Source organism: Pezoporus occidentalis, unplaced genomic scaffold (assembly GCF_034315485.1).
Source record: "Pezoporus occidentalis ecotype Australia unplaced genomic scaffold, CSIRO_AGI_Poc_V1 ctg93, whole genome shotgun sequence".
In the NCBI taxonomy this organism is placed as follows: domain Eukaryota; kingdom Metazoa; phylum Chordata; class Aves; order Psittaciformes; family Psittacidae; genus Pezoporus; species Pezoporus occidentalis.
Window position 1 is genome coordinate 6,408,913 of NW_026916294.1, and position 15,240 is coordinate 6,424,152.

Below are 15,240 nucleotides of genomic sequence, written 5' to 3' on the forward strand. Positions count from 1 at the left end.
GTGCGGGCTGCAGGGTTTGGGGATGGAGAACAACCTGAAGTCTATTGTGTCATTTCGTCCTAAAATTATGCATAACTCATCCAAAGACAAATAAAAGACCAAAATGACTACAAAAGAGGAAAACGTGGTAGCAAAACTTCCTTGTTGCATATTGTATCTTCATTTGAATTCCTGAATGAATCTGAATGAATTATATTTTTTAATTTGTTTAACTGTGGCAGTAGTCACCATGCACTAGTGGTTTTAGCAGTGTTTTCTCTTCGTATGTATGACTCAAGAATTACCATAGCAACTTGCTTCCTAATTAGCCTTCAGTTCCTAACAATCAATATGATCAGACAAGGTCAGCGCTGGAGTAAGCTCTATAGATTTTTAAAAAGGCCACTGAGAGTCAATAACAGCAAGAAGAGGAGGAGCAGACTCCTGGACAATCTTCCCCAAAGGATGGTCACTGTTCTGTTATTACTCACTCTCCATGAACAAAAGGAAGCACAGCAAATGAGAGCTTTGCCCCTTACCTGACCGCAGAAAGCTTTTAACCTGCCAACATTTCACAAAATACGGAGAACAGAAGCATCCTTAGATCTGCAGATAAAAGGACACCTCCCTGACACATTGCTGGCACTGATGTTGACTGCACGCCACCAAAATCAGGAATAAATATGGCATAGATTTTTGTCAGTGTACCTACATCTCAAATCAATCTCCCTGGGTGAGAAGGATCCCTGAAACCTGGAATAAGGTGAGACTGGCCAGTTCACAGGAAGATGCTCCCTGGGATTTAAGCGTGTGCAGTGTTCAGCTGAGATCCCATTAGGAAGTCCTCCCTCTAGTGACCTAAGCAATTGCCCGTCGTTGACACAATTCCTACCTGACTTTCGCAGCCTATTTCAGTCATTAGCATGTTATCTATTACTCTGAAAGCACAGTGCCTGGCAGCACAGTAGGATGAAAACATAATGTGCTATTCAGAGACACTCTGGGTACTGGGAATACAAAACAGGCTCCTTGGTACTGACAGATGAAGGCTTGTGAAAAGCTATTTTACTTGTTAGCGCATTTAAGTCTGCTACTAAGAAACACAGATCAAACCAAGCTTATTTTTAGACAAACTGTGCTGTCAATTATGTCCAGGCACACGGCTGTCACAGACGAACTGTGATCCATTCACCTGCCTCTGTACAAATGTCCTGCCACTTGGCTCCCTCCTCTATTCCCCTCTCTGCTGCAGCTGTGCCTTCTGCCTCAGGTCATCCCAGTATTCCCTAATAGAGTGTCGGGTTTGGGGAACAGTGGAGCCAAGACATGGCACGTAGTATCATAGAATAGTTTGGGTTGGAAGGGACCTTCGAAGGTCTGAATTGAGCAGGGACACCTTCCACTGGACCAGGTTGCTCAGAACCACATCCAGCCTGGTGATAGTGTAATGACAAGACAGTTTGGACAGTGCTGTACAACACAACTTTGAGACAATATGCCTTGATCTTCCTCTGCACAAAATGCCCCGAAGGAGAGCAAAAGGGTTTTAAGCTCACAAGGGCAGTTTTAACTACAATATAAACTAGGATAATTAACTTTAAGGCAGAAAAACTTTAAAGAATATTGAAAGTGATGCCAGAAGATTTTATATCCCCGCCTACCCTGCCTGGCATCCAATGCTTTTGGAGAAGCTTTGGAGTTTATTCCAATGGTTTATTCCAGATGTTAGTAAGCTCTGCACAGATTTCCTGGAAAACCTCATTCATCACCTCTGAGGCTGCTCCCTGCTCCCCAGCGCAGCCTTTGGGTGGCACATATCCATCTCTGGCCTGTAAAACTCCTGCCACCTGTACCTCAAAGCCACTCCCCCACAAACATGCCCATCAGCCCACAAAAGGTATACCCACACCCCCATCCCTCCAGGGAGCTCTGCCACTGCCAGTTTTCCTAAAGAGCAGGGAAGAGAAGTAATAAATAAGCAAACCCTTTTCACCATATTGTGCTCACCCCTTCTCACAGCACAGATGGGCAAAGCTAAATCTTAGCAGACGTCTTAAAAATGTAGAAAATAAAGCTGAAAAACATATCAAAAAATCTAATTCAAAATAAGAGATAAGAAATGACAAAAGGATTAGACGCACCCAGTGAGTACCTTCACTTCATAATTATGCTACAAAGGATAAACATATCCAGATGAAGATGTAAATCTTTCTGTTCTTGAGCAGACAAGCAAGACAGAAGTAAATGATGCTTCCGTGCAGCAAAGACTAGTTTAATTCGGTCCCCAGGTGAAATTCAGCATTATGCCTTGTTTTAGTGGAGAAAACTTCACAACACAAAAGCATCACAAAGAGACCATTCCAGGAGTTCTTGATGAACAGCCCATTATTTATTAGATGCATTTCTCCTCCTTAGAGGAGCAATCGTTCCAGAATTGTTCTCTTGAACGTTCTCCTTCAGCAATTGGCATCAGCAGCTCTAAGGGACAAGGCTCTGAGCTGGGAAAGCCAACAGCTTGTCCCTGTCCCCAGCTTCTAATCCTGTGCTGACTGCATTGGAAAATGCACAGACACCAATAGTTTTTCAGCATAATGCATGTCTTTCACGATCACTTGTAATTTCCATCTGTGGTGTTGGCTGCCCAAGCATTCAAAGTATTTTTTGGCATAGTATCTGTCTATCATCCTAAATCCTACCAATTTTAATCTTTTCCAGACTACTCTATGTGTATATATATATATATGTACACACATATGCATGCATGCAAGTATATATGTATATCCATATATTCTACCAGTGATATGAAATTTAGTCACCAAAGGTACACCGCTCTTACTTACTCTTTTAAAAAGCCCCACATATATGGCAGTTGTCATCAAAACCAGGCTCCTGCTTGAGAAATCAAAACAAATATTCACTGTATTTTGCAAGCAAACTGATCTTGGCTTGATCACAAAACAAACAATGGGCACAACGCATCTCTGGTTTTACACCTGCGATGATTGGGGCCAGCAGTGTCTTTGATAGCAAAATCAAAATGCAGCTCACTAACAACAATCAAATGCCCAGCCGCCTCTCCACTGAGCAAAGCAGCCATCAAACTAATGATTAAATCCACGTCAATCATTCGCCATAATAGAAAACCAGGCCATGCAATATAATGTTGTCAGAGAATCAGCATCTTCTGCTTAGAAAATAAATCTCTTGACTTCATCTCAGCATTTGTTTTCCATAAATGCTGAGGTTTGGATCAGAATTGCTATAGCAATGGGAAACAATCTTTCATTGTAACATGCCAACTCCACTAACATTATTTCAAAGCTAAACAGAAAAGTGAGATAAAATTAATATGGGAAGGTATTTCTGAAATCCTCCTGAAATTGAATTACCATTTCCAATCTGATGCTAGCTGCCGTCTTTCTGACAAACAGCACTTAGTAGCAGCAACAATAAATATTGAAGAAAATCCCATTTAGAGGAAATTGGGCACAATTTCAAGTAGGTCACACCTTTTGCACTCATTCACTGGTACAGTTTCAACACACACAGAAGATTAACAGAAAAGAAAATCCAACAAACCCCTGTTTTCTCATGAAAAAAGGTCTTTCCTTTCTAATCTATACTTTTAATAGCAGCACTTTTTAAAGCAAACCCAGAAGCTGGATGTATCTGGAAGCAGATGGCACCATGATGCCTCTCTGGATATGCCATCCCCCAGATTCCCATAGAGTCTCACCAGCACAGCAACCTCAGGAGCCATGGACCCTTTCCAGCATGTCTGTCATGTAAAGGAGATGGAGGTGCTACATGTTTGAACTCAACAACCAAGTGAGGAGCAATCGCTGTAATTCTGAATGCACATCTTGTCTCTCAGAGTTGTTTTGTTATTGTACTGTGTTTGTTTTCAGGTCAATACATTTTATCCTGAATTCTATACAGGAATTTCAGAGTTAATGTGTAATCAATGCACAAGAGTTTGTTTTTTTTCCAAACCATATTTAGGGATATGAGACCTGAATGCACTAATTTAAGTAAGAAAAAGGTAATTATTTAAATCAGAGCAATATTCTGAAGCATCACATGAGAAGAACCACATTTTTTGCCATGTATGAGCTATAAATCACATTGGAAAATGTAAAACATAATTAGAACTAACAATTCTTGAGTTCTCATTTCATTTTCTGAGATACAAATGTCAGTTTGCAGTACCACTCAGCCAGCTTAAGAATTACTTTATGTTCCTTAGAAAATATCTGTTTTTATATTTACAAAGTAACTTGGATGGTCATTGATTCTACTTTGAAAGTACAAGAATCTCATAATAATAGACAACTTGACATTTCCTTTACTTCAAAATAAAGTGAAGCTCCTGGGAGGAGGAGATGGAAGCTGAAGAAGTGACATGTTTTGAGAGAAAAAAAATTGCCTCTAATGACAGCCATCGTACATTTTACAACACTGGTCCCTTTTGAAACAAAAAACCCACCCGAAAGCACCTGAGATGAACCATGCCCCAGCACTGCCAAGGCCATCACCAACCCATGTTACCAAGGGCATTCTCTAACTGTTTTTGAACACTTCCAGGGACAGTGATTCCACCACTGCCCTGGGCAGCCTGTTCCAATGCCTGACCGCCCTTTTGGTGAAGACATTTTTCCTAATAGCCAGTCTAAACTTCCCCTGATGCAGCTAGAGGCTGTTTCCTCTTCTACCATCACTTATTACTTGCATAGCCCACAAAAGAAAAGAAGAAAGATCATAGCATTAATTGGGATGATTATCAATTCTAAGGCTCCTTGCTATGTTTATCAGTTGCAGTAATCATCAGCTTCATGCCTCTAATGTAAGGACCTAAAGTGAGGCTACCTTGCAAAACTGAATGATTCGGAGAAAGCATCCCCATATGAACCACCACAGCATGCCAAACCTGCAATACATCTGGCCCACTGTCTTGCTCTAGTGGTGGTAGGGGAGGCCCAGAAGAGAGTGTAAAACCTGAACAAGCTTATTGAGAAATAATAACTGAGGAAAAAAAAAATCTTAGTAATTCCTTTTTCACGTGGAGAGGTGTTTGTAACCACTGGGCTGAGACCTTTCCTTAAGCACTGTGCATTTCACCCTCAGGTCTCACTGTGGGCAACCTCAGAGCCCACATACAGATATACAACAGAACTAGCTTAACTTAGCCTGCACTTAATTATATCTGATTTGTTTGCATAGGGGAAGGCAGAAGAACACTGGATCAAAGTTTCCTCCTAAAGAAAAGTGGGAACTCACACAGGCATTTACCCATGTTTTGTCTTCCATGAATTCAAGTTATCTGAACAGTATCTCACTGGGGACAGGCACTGAAACATTTAGCATACATTCAGGCAAGTGGACTTCCTTTCTTTGCTTTATCTAGCTCCATGTCTAGACAGACCAGAAATGATGTCCAAGGTAACATCATTGGGCTTCCTTTGCCCAAGGAAGTTGTGAATGCTCCACCCCGGGCTGTGTTCAAGGAAAGGTTGAATGGGGCTTGGAGCAACCTGGTCTAGTGGAAGGTGTCCCTGCCCATTGCAGGGGGGATTGGAACTGGATGATCTTAAGGTCCTTTTCAACCCAAAGAAGTCTGGGATTCTATGATTCTTCCATTAAATACTTCAGTCTCTAATGCTGGCTTCATTACCGATGCAGTATAAAGATTCTGCTAACAGTTCATTACCACAAAACTCATTCTTGCTCAAAAAGATGTAATGACAAAACATATTTTCTTTTTTCCCTTTCTAAAGCTCTTCTGTCAAAGACAGAGAGCATCAAGATACCAAACCATACAGAAAGAATTAGGGAAGACTTCCTTTCTTGTACTCTGGCTTGTTTCAATTAAAATATGTAAATATTAGTATGACTTTTTAAATACAAAAGTTAGCAAATGCTGATATGTATCTTATGAATTTATTTTACATTTCCTAGCTTCTTCTAAGGTTTTTTACATTATTTGTGATTTTGTTGCACCATAGCATTAGCAAAAGACTAAGATCAGGTTTTGCATTTACTGAAATACACAAAGGTGTAATTAGAAGCTCTGCTCTGCAACAACAGTGGTGAGTTTCTGACATGGATAATAGATTTCTACCTCCGTTTTTTGTAATTGTGCAAGGGATGACAACAATAACTGCAGGTATGAGATTTCTTCCACAGACAAGCTTTGGCAGGGAAAAGCAGAATGGCATGTGATGATGCAGCAAAATGTTTATGGGTTATAATAAAACCACCTAGTCTTCATTCATTACTTCCTACGTTTAGAACCCAAGGCATAGCTTCTACTTGCAGAAATAAATTTGGATTAAGAACACGCCAGGCATCCTATGTATTAATACTAATCACTGAAGTTTGCTGTCCAAGGGATGGTATTTGCAAAGGCTGCAGGAGGTCCTAGAATGGCTTGGTTTGGAAAGGACCTTAAAGCTCACCCAGTTCCAACCTCTTGCCATGGGCAGGGACATCTTCCACTAGACCACCTTGCTCCAAGCCCTGTCCAACCTGGCCCTGAACACTGCCAGGGATGGGGCAGCCACACCTGTGCCAGTGCCTCAGCACCCTCACAGGGAAGAATTTCTTCCTTATATCTAACCTGAATCTACCCTCTGAAGTAATGCCCCCCCTTTCAGAAGAAAATGTACCCAAGATGCTCATGGCCATAGAGAGAGATCGTGGAACAAGGACTCTGCTTTGCCTGGCTCCTCCACTGATGGTGTATTATAGGACTCCTTGGAGAAGCTCACAAACCTGTTCAACTTTCAAATCACATTTGTAGGAACCCATTTCAAAAGGCAGAGTGTAGCAATGCACGAATGACTGACACCCTGGATGCTGTTGGGTTAAGGAAAGTGTATGCTGCACACAGCAGAGGATGTTTTCTTGCACGATTTTGCTGCTAAATCAGAGGCCTGAATTGCAAGCAACCCCTCTGGTATAGAAAAGAGCAGGATTAGACCAGGCAGAGAGAGGGGAAAGCCCCACACTGTAACAGTGGCCCCACTAAAACACTTACTCTTTGGAATATCAGCCTGAACTTTGAATTTCTTTGCTTATGCTAGTTACTTGCCTTATTGTTTTTGAACTGTGGTCCACTGTTCCCTGAGAAAAAATGTATATTTAGACTAATTTAAATGCATTATGTAGCATCCTTATTTTCATACCCTGCCCTTAAGATGCAGAACATTACACATAACTTCCTAAAATGTAAATTAGAATTTAATATCCATGGAGTTGCACCTTGGTAATATACCCTGGAGTATTTATTACCAACGTACGATTGTTACCTGATTCAGTGTAGGTTTTGGTATGCAGAATGCACTGTGTCCCCCTATCACCTTAGGTATGTAAATAAATATTTCTGTAAACATGCACTATTTAACTTACACATCACAGAAGATCCTCCTTTTTTTGCTGCTTACAAAAACCTGCCAAACAAATAGCAGACTTACCCAGATGATGCAGAAGATAGAAACTCCTGCCTAGAACCGATTTCCAAATGTCTTGGTTACACAGAATCCTAACCCTTTTCTCATAATAGGTTTAATGATCTCATTTAATCACAACCTTTTGCATACCGAATGAGGCAGCACACAATACACTGGGCAAGACAAAATGAAGAAGCTGCAAAGTACTGACCAGCTTTCTTGGTAGCAGGAGACACAGACTGCTCATCCTTAAATGATCATGTGATTTCTGCTTCTGCCTCTTCATTCCCATCTTTTTGGCCTGTATGCTGCCAAGTGTGACAGCATCAGATGCTGGGGCTGAATGAAACTGATATCAGGAGCACATGGGATGATGAACATCCCCTTAGCTATTTGCTAGCCCAGAAAGCTCTAATGGCTACTACTAAAGAAGGTCTGGACAGTGAATCCACTAATTCACTGGGTCATTAAAACTTGCTAAATAAAGTGAAGACTTCACACTATGCCAGATTTTCCTGATGAGACTTTTACCTATCAAGCCAAGAACTTTGCTCCTTCCCCACTCGCAGGAAGAGAGATACACCTTGATTCAGCAATGTACTTTCACATGTGCCTCAGAACTCAGCCTGTTGAGTGCTCTCCGCTGTCCTCAAGTACCTGGCTTCAGTACAGATAAAACATAAAAGGTATCTCAATCTGATCTAATTAAGTCAAAGGAAAGTGGGACCTATCTTTTAGCCTGCATGGGGCAAACAGGAGAAATTTTAGCATCGCATCAGGTTGGTTGCTGTATATGAAATAAGCTGGTGCTCATGTGTCTACGTTTCAGACCAGCAGCATTTGTTCATATAAAGCATCACTGGATCAACAGTCTTAGCAGAAACCCACAAAAGCCTGAATGCACTGAGTGATTAAATAAATGGCTGATTCAGAGGTATTTTCTCTACAAATTCATGAGGAAGCTGTAGATAGCTGGTGCATATATCCCCGCTGTCTTCCACAGACAGAAGACTCCAATTTCCAGGAGTGTCAACTCTGGCAGCTTCCTTCCACCCTAGAAGCTTTAGCTCTCCAGCGTTTTCAGAGCTCATCAAGGATCTATCTCATCAAGCTCTGTTAACCACAGCATGGTTCAGGTTCACAAAATCTGTCTTTGCCAAAATCTGCTAAAGAAATGCCCTTTTCCTATTGCTCCAACATACAAAACGGGGCCATTTGTTCTCTGACATCTAGTTTGAGAAGTGCTTCACCCGTGGCTGAATTGCCTTGGGCTGCACACAGGTTGGGTTTGAAAAAGAGTGATAAAACAAAGCATTATGCTTTAGCTTAAACCTCTCAAAAGAATAAACAACAGATGATGAATTTTCAAGGGGATTGAGCCCCTTTGGCTTGCACAGGATAAGGCAGTAAGTCCAGACTTCCTGTAAATACAATCCCTGAACCAGGCCTTGCTAGACCAACATTCAAAATCTACTTCGCTATCTTACAGTAATAGAAGGAAAGTAAGCAAGAGAAGAAGGGAAAGTTAACAGTGCTCTATACTGTCTCTCCTCCAAATCAAGCACTTCCAGGGCAGGTTGAAGATGCCAGCAGCTGCAGAGCATGTTGAATTGATTTTGCCAGGCATGTGCCTGCATGGGGCTGCTTTTTAATTTAGTTACTGGAGGGTTAATTAGTTCTTGGAGTGTAAACAGGCTGGTTAAGCAGGAGTCCAGATGAGCTGCCACGTTCCAGTTGGCTAGGACTTAGGAGTAGACTAAACATGTAGCGAGAATAACTAATCTGCTTCCCTGAACACCTATTTGCTAAATTAACACAAAGCCAGAGCCGTGCAGAAGTTGGGGAGCTGCCAGCACCAAGCTGGTTAAGGCTGTTCCTCAGATCTGTGGGTTTCCGAAGTAGTTTTCTGGATGAAAATCCAAGTTGCACCTTTAGTTAGAGGCAGCTCAGATAATTAGAGCCTGTCAGTTTATTTCATAGCTTCAAACATTCTATCTAAGCAGAAAAGATCTTCCTCCCAGAACACACTTGGGGAAAGTTGTTCCTCTAGATGACAGCTTGCAGAATGGCCATTTCATGGTTTTTCCCTAACTGAAGGAATTCAGATGGGTGAGAAGACAATGAAAATTTAGATATGGTTCAAATGGGCTCCTGTTCTTTCAAAAAAACTTCAAAATGGCGAAAGTATCCCAGCAAAAATGTTGACACTACCCAAAAAAAGCAGATGAAAACCAAAGCATTTTGTCTTGGTAACTAAAACCGGAGCTTCAGAAGGGAGCGCAGGTGAAGTGCTCCGCGTCGACCTTTCCACGTCACACTATTTATGGTCACTAGTGTCCATTCTAGAAAGTCCTTGGACAGTCCAAATGGAAAACAAACAAGATCTTGCCTGGCTATTGAGACCTGAGCCTGACTGGAAGTATCTGGAAGTATTTGACATGTTCAAAGCTCTCAGCTGTGCAGGTGTTTTGGAACGCGTACAGAAAGCAGGAACACTAAAAATTGTTACTGAAATATTTTTCTTTGAAACCCAGAATTTTTCAGTCACTGTATTCAAAAGCCTTCACTCACTTTGAACATAAATACATCAGAGATAAGATTCTCATGGAGGACTCATCTCTCATTCAAATTGTACTCAACCAGCTTATCCCCAGCGGATGACTGCAAAGACCACCCCTGCCTTGCAACTTCTGAGCTTTAAAAACCTATCCTATTCTCAGAAACAGTTAGAAATGATCCAGTAATGATAAAAATCATGTGTACAGATATGCTGGACTGTATAAGATACTATTTTTCTTCAGTAACATATTGTTACTGAAGATATTGTCACTCTCCTCATTTTTAGTCTAGTTCTAGATAAGCACATATATATAATACACTGAGGTATCTCATTTGTATACATCAGGCTATCCACATTTTACCATATGGAGGTATCACATTATTAATAGCTGTTTTCCTTAAATAGACTACAGTTTGCTTTAATCTTCCTTTCTGTGCATGATCTTGCAAGAGTAAGAAGGCTTTCATACAAAGGCCGTGGTTTTATATGCAAATCTATTATTTGATTACACACTTTTTTTGTCCCTACAGTATCATGAATATTTGTGATGAATGTTTTATGGGTTAGGTTTAGGACTTGCGAGCTATTTCACATTTTATCTGTTTGCCATATCATCTGCAAATACTGCATCTTTGTGGATGGTGATTGGTTGCATTTACATATTTATCGCACTTTTATTTTCAAGGATGTTTTGCTATAAATTGCCTGTCCCCATTTCTCCTCCAAGTACTACTAGTCCATAGATATATTTTCAAATTGAGCTCATTTTCATATATAATTTTTGTGGTTGACAATAAATCCCTACTTCGAGACATCATATTCAATGCGATCACTACCTTCATACATATGTGACATATGCTTTCTCAGTAATTAAAGATAACAGAAGCAGTTAACAATGCACTTTGCAACCCACTTCCTAGTCCAGAGAGCTCAATGATTTTCCATAAAGACTAAGCTAAAAGGAACCCTGCAGGACTGGGGAGAAACAAGTGCCAACAAAACTGTCGAAACAGAGCCAGTCTTAGTCCTGATAACCCTTAGCCACAAAAAAGACAACTTTCTTTTTCTTTTGTCAAGAAAAATGCCCATTTACAGCTTGATGGACTTATGAGGGTCTGGATCTATGAGTAGGATGCAGCAACTGGAGGCTTTTTAGTGTGTACCACATGCCAACACATGACTCTTGAACCTACAGCGATGCTCTGAAATGGATGTCACACTACAGAAAAGACCAGATGCCACGTGAGCTTTACTGCTTGCTACTGATCAGCAGCTCCTGAATCCTTTTATGCTCACTCTTTGGTCTTCATCCCTCCATCCCCACCCTTTTCTAGGTTCAAAATCCTATCTATTTCCTTGCCATACCTTCTGGTGTGTTCTCCTTCTAGCTAAATCCCTTACTTATGCAAGATTATGAGGGAAATGGATAGAAATGATGCAGAGAAACATCAGCAATCTAATCCTTTTTAGTTTTGCCATTACACACAGCACTGAAAAAGGCACTGACTTTCAAATATATTTCCCCACTGCCACTCAGACACCTCACGAGTGAACAGACTGACCCTCTCCTGTCAGGGTGCAAGCGCTGGATGTGTTTCTAAACAAAATATTGTGATTTGCTCATATATGAAATAATTCAGAAAAATCATACATGCTCTGGAATGGTTCAGGTTGGATGCTGTCATTTACAATTTCTGGTGCTAGCACCACTTAACCCATAGATTTTCTGTGGCTAAAGAATAGTAGGGAATATATTATTTGGGATTTGTTTTTCCTAGTGTTGGAGGGCTGCTCTACATCCACAATAATACACTAATGAAGGTATGATACATCCGTTCATTGAAAGTGCTCATAATTGTTAGGCTTATTGTTAAAATTCACAGAAATTAGGTGCTTACACCCTTTGTGTGCTAAGATTTTTGGATCTATCACCTGTAAGAAACTTCTCTCACATCCTACCAGTTGCTTCTGATCATGCACAAACCAATCCTATTCATTCCTTAGTGAAAACAGAATTGGCTGGCCTGTTATGAACAGGAGCTCTTTCCTCCATAATCTTTCCACTGTTTCATTCCAAAATTGTCAAATAATCAGTTTCTCATGATCTCCTGCTATGGCACTACATTTACTAAATGCAATGACACTCCATGCTGAACAAAACCCTTTGACCAAGGAAACCAGCTGAAGCTCAGAGAGAGGGGCTTGCTCACCGGCTGTAAAAGGAGCTACAACCAGAAACTGCTGTTTGAAGTAAAACAGGTTTCTCCCACTAAATACTGACATGATACATACATTTTCTCGAGGTCAGTGAGTCCTCTGAAAGCTCCTTTTGGAATGACTCTCATCTTGGTGAGGACAAATCTCCTGAAATAAAGAAAATGGGGTGGTTATTCACCATTCACAACACAGGACTACATGGAGGCCATGTCAACAGAGAAGAGGTACAAGGACAAGTCTCCAGGCTAAAGGCTTTGGCATCTAAATACAGCTGTGAAGTTCAAAGGTTTTGTCAGACTCCAACTGCCAGCCTAGACCAAAATTACAACACAGAGTTGGGCTGCCTATGGAGTTCCTCCAGGGAAAAAGCATTCATCAGTAGTTGCAATTTCCATGTTTGCTTCGGCAAGAAATCCAGATCCATTCACCGCAACTTAGCTGTGTGCTGGGGAGGGACAACCTCTTTCTCATTTTGACCTCTCTTTTGGGAGCTGCTCAAGCGCAGGATGAAGCAGCCTGGCAGAGCCAGACTGGGATGAGCTTCTTACACATCGCTGTAAGACAGTACATGCATGCTCATGCAAGATAAGCCTTAACCTGCTGCACAGATCATTTAAAATATCATATAAACCTTTTTGTTGAACTGGACTCATCTCCTTTTACCACAATAAGCAAAGAAGACGACAAAACTTCTGATGGCACTAAGCAAATAAAAGGTAGGGTTTCTACTACTCCTACACATTCAATTATTTATAGGTAGTGACCACAAACAACTGCATACATTGGTATGACCTGCTCATGAAGACACATAGAATCAGAGAATAGTTTGGGTTGGAAAGGACCTTAAAGCCCACCCAGTTCCAACCCCTGCCATGGGCAGGGACACCTTTCACTAGACCAGGTTGCTCCAAGCGCTGTCCAACCTGGCCTTGAACACTGCCAGGGATGGAGCAGCCACAGCTTCTCTGGGCACCCTGTGCCAGTGCCTCAGCACCCTCACAGGGAAGAATTTCTTCCTAATGTCTCATCTCAATCTCCCCTCTGTCAGGTTAAAGCCATTCCCCCTTGTCCTGTCCCTACAGGCCCTTGTCAAAAGCCCCTCTCCAGATTTCATGTAGACCCCCACATGACATTCTTATGACTCGATGCCAGGTTAAGAAAGCCTAACTGAGAAATGAGAAATCCCACAGAGGGTTTGTAGGGAGAAATATCACATTTTTCTGTTTTCTATTGAGAGCAAAAATCACATCCAAACTTCCAGGTATTACACACTAAGCAGGGAAATAAGCAAGACATCAGATAATAGTGGCTGCATTGACAGGCAGTTGCTAAAAAATAGTATTTTCTTTAAAATACAAAATCATGCGTGTAACACACATGACTATCAGCCTGTGAATCAGTTTCTTAGTCGATTTTCCCATGGAAATGAATTGTTTTCTGAACTCCTATAGAAGTCTTGTTTTCAGTGAGCATACCTGCCAGACCATCCCTCAGTTTTATCATCTCACAGCTGGTTTTGCATGGCTGCTTGGGACTGCCTTTTAGCTCATGTCTGTGCTGCCTTATTGTAACATCTGCGGGAGGACGGAAATGGGAACTCAGCCTGGTATTACCTGCTGTGTAGTCCTGCAAATTTTAACACAGAGCCTCAAAACTAGAGACTTCCTCCCTTACTGCTCACATAAAGTATTCATGCAATCCTCATCTATTTTTTATTTCAGCTGATTAGTTTAGAATTTTCATGGGAGATTAGCATGCTTTAATCAAAGTCTTAGGGGAAAAAAGCATTATTCTGATAGAATACCCCTGTGAAAGGTGCCGATTTTTTAATTGTAGATCTTTAATAGACTCTACCCCCTCATTTAGATTCCCAAATATGAGTTAATATTTAAACACGACGAAGTCAGTGCCTGCCTCACCTAGCTCTAGAGATGCCACTGTGATTACACCAGGAGTGAGCACAGCCCCACACTTTTTCAAACATTGCAATTTATGGCATTCTCAGTCCTGCAAGACAATGAAGTCATTTGGCATTCCATTATTCTTGTGCTATCATTAATGTATGTCAAAAAGAGCTTCAACACACTGTCACACAAGAATTACAGTATTGAGATCATTATGCAAATGTTAGAAGGATTAAAGAGCTTCCAGAAAGGGCCTAACTTGGATTAAGCAATTTGTAAAGCCCTACTGAAAACACAGCTGGTGTAATGCATGCAAAGCTGCGGCTCTGCTTTTGGAGGGCAGCTAGGTACAATGGATCCTTGCAGAACACCCAGCAGGCTTAGTGCTACAAAGCTGAACCATCAGGAAACTCTTTAACTTTGGTCTGCTTTGAAACCTTTCCTAAACTCTCCTTTGCAGAAACACATGCCTAGCTTTGGAACCCTAGAAAGCAGGTTCTGTCTGAAAAGCCACCTATAATTTTCTCATGGCAATGTTCTAAACTGAATCTTCTCTCTGCAGGCAGAGATCAGCAGGGAGTTTGTGATGTTTTAATTAAACACTGGCCTACACCATGCTTCTTCACCACAACAAGAATTTACAGCCTGATCCCAAAACGAATTAAAAGGAGGGAATCTCATTCATAGATGAGGTTACCTGTATAAGAAAAGCTACAGGTGCATAGAAGTAAAAATCAAACCTTGAGTTTCTTCAAGTAATGTGCTATCCTGCATTAATAAGATGCCAGAATTCTGGAACCATGTATCTAATGCCCTGAAGCAGTAAAAGTAGAATTGGATTTTAATAGCTAAAGTCTCACATTCCACTTTAAAAAATTAAGGTTAATTGTTTTTAAGCATCCCTGAGTAGGCTAATAAAGTCAGCCTTAATGGTATAACGAACACGGAAAATTAGAATCAGCTACTTGTTGAATTATCAACTGTATAATGAATAGGAGTCTATTATAACTAGCCAAATGCTGCACTGTCAATAAATCTCTCCAATTAGGCTCCAAGAATCAATCTGTACTTAACTTGAAATACTGGTTGTTCGGTCCCAGTTCTTTCCAATGTACATGGAGAAAATAATTAA

General features: G+C 41.0%; 1 protein-coding gene across 3 annotated transcripts in view; it reads right to left on the reverse strand.

Moving 5' to 3' along the window:
* FSHR (follicle stimulating hormone receptor) overlaps positions 1 to 15,240 on the reverse strand; it is a 76,669-nt gene that overhangs the window by 35,071 nt on the left and 26,358 nt on the right. For 2 of the 3 annotated variants that reach the window (XR_009962242.1, XM_062606007.1), the window contains exon 2: positions 12,280 to 12,351. The exons of the other annotated variant lie outside the window; for it this stretch is intronic. Coding sequence is in view for 1 of the 2 variants with exons in the window: in XM_062606007.1 (XP_062461991.1) it covers positions 12,280 to 12,351 (72 nt within the window). In the remaining variant the exon portion in view is untranslated. The remainder of the gene's footprint in view (positions 1 to 12,279; positions 12,352 to 15,240) is intronic. 3 annotated transcript variants of the gene reach the window in all.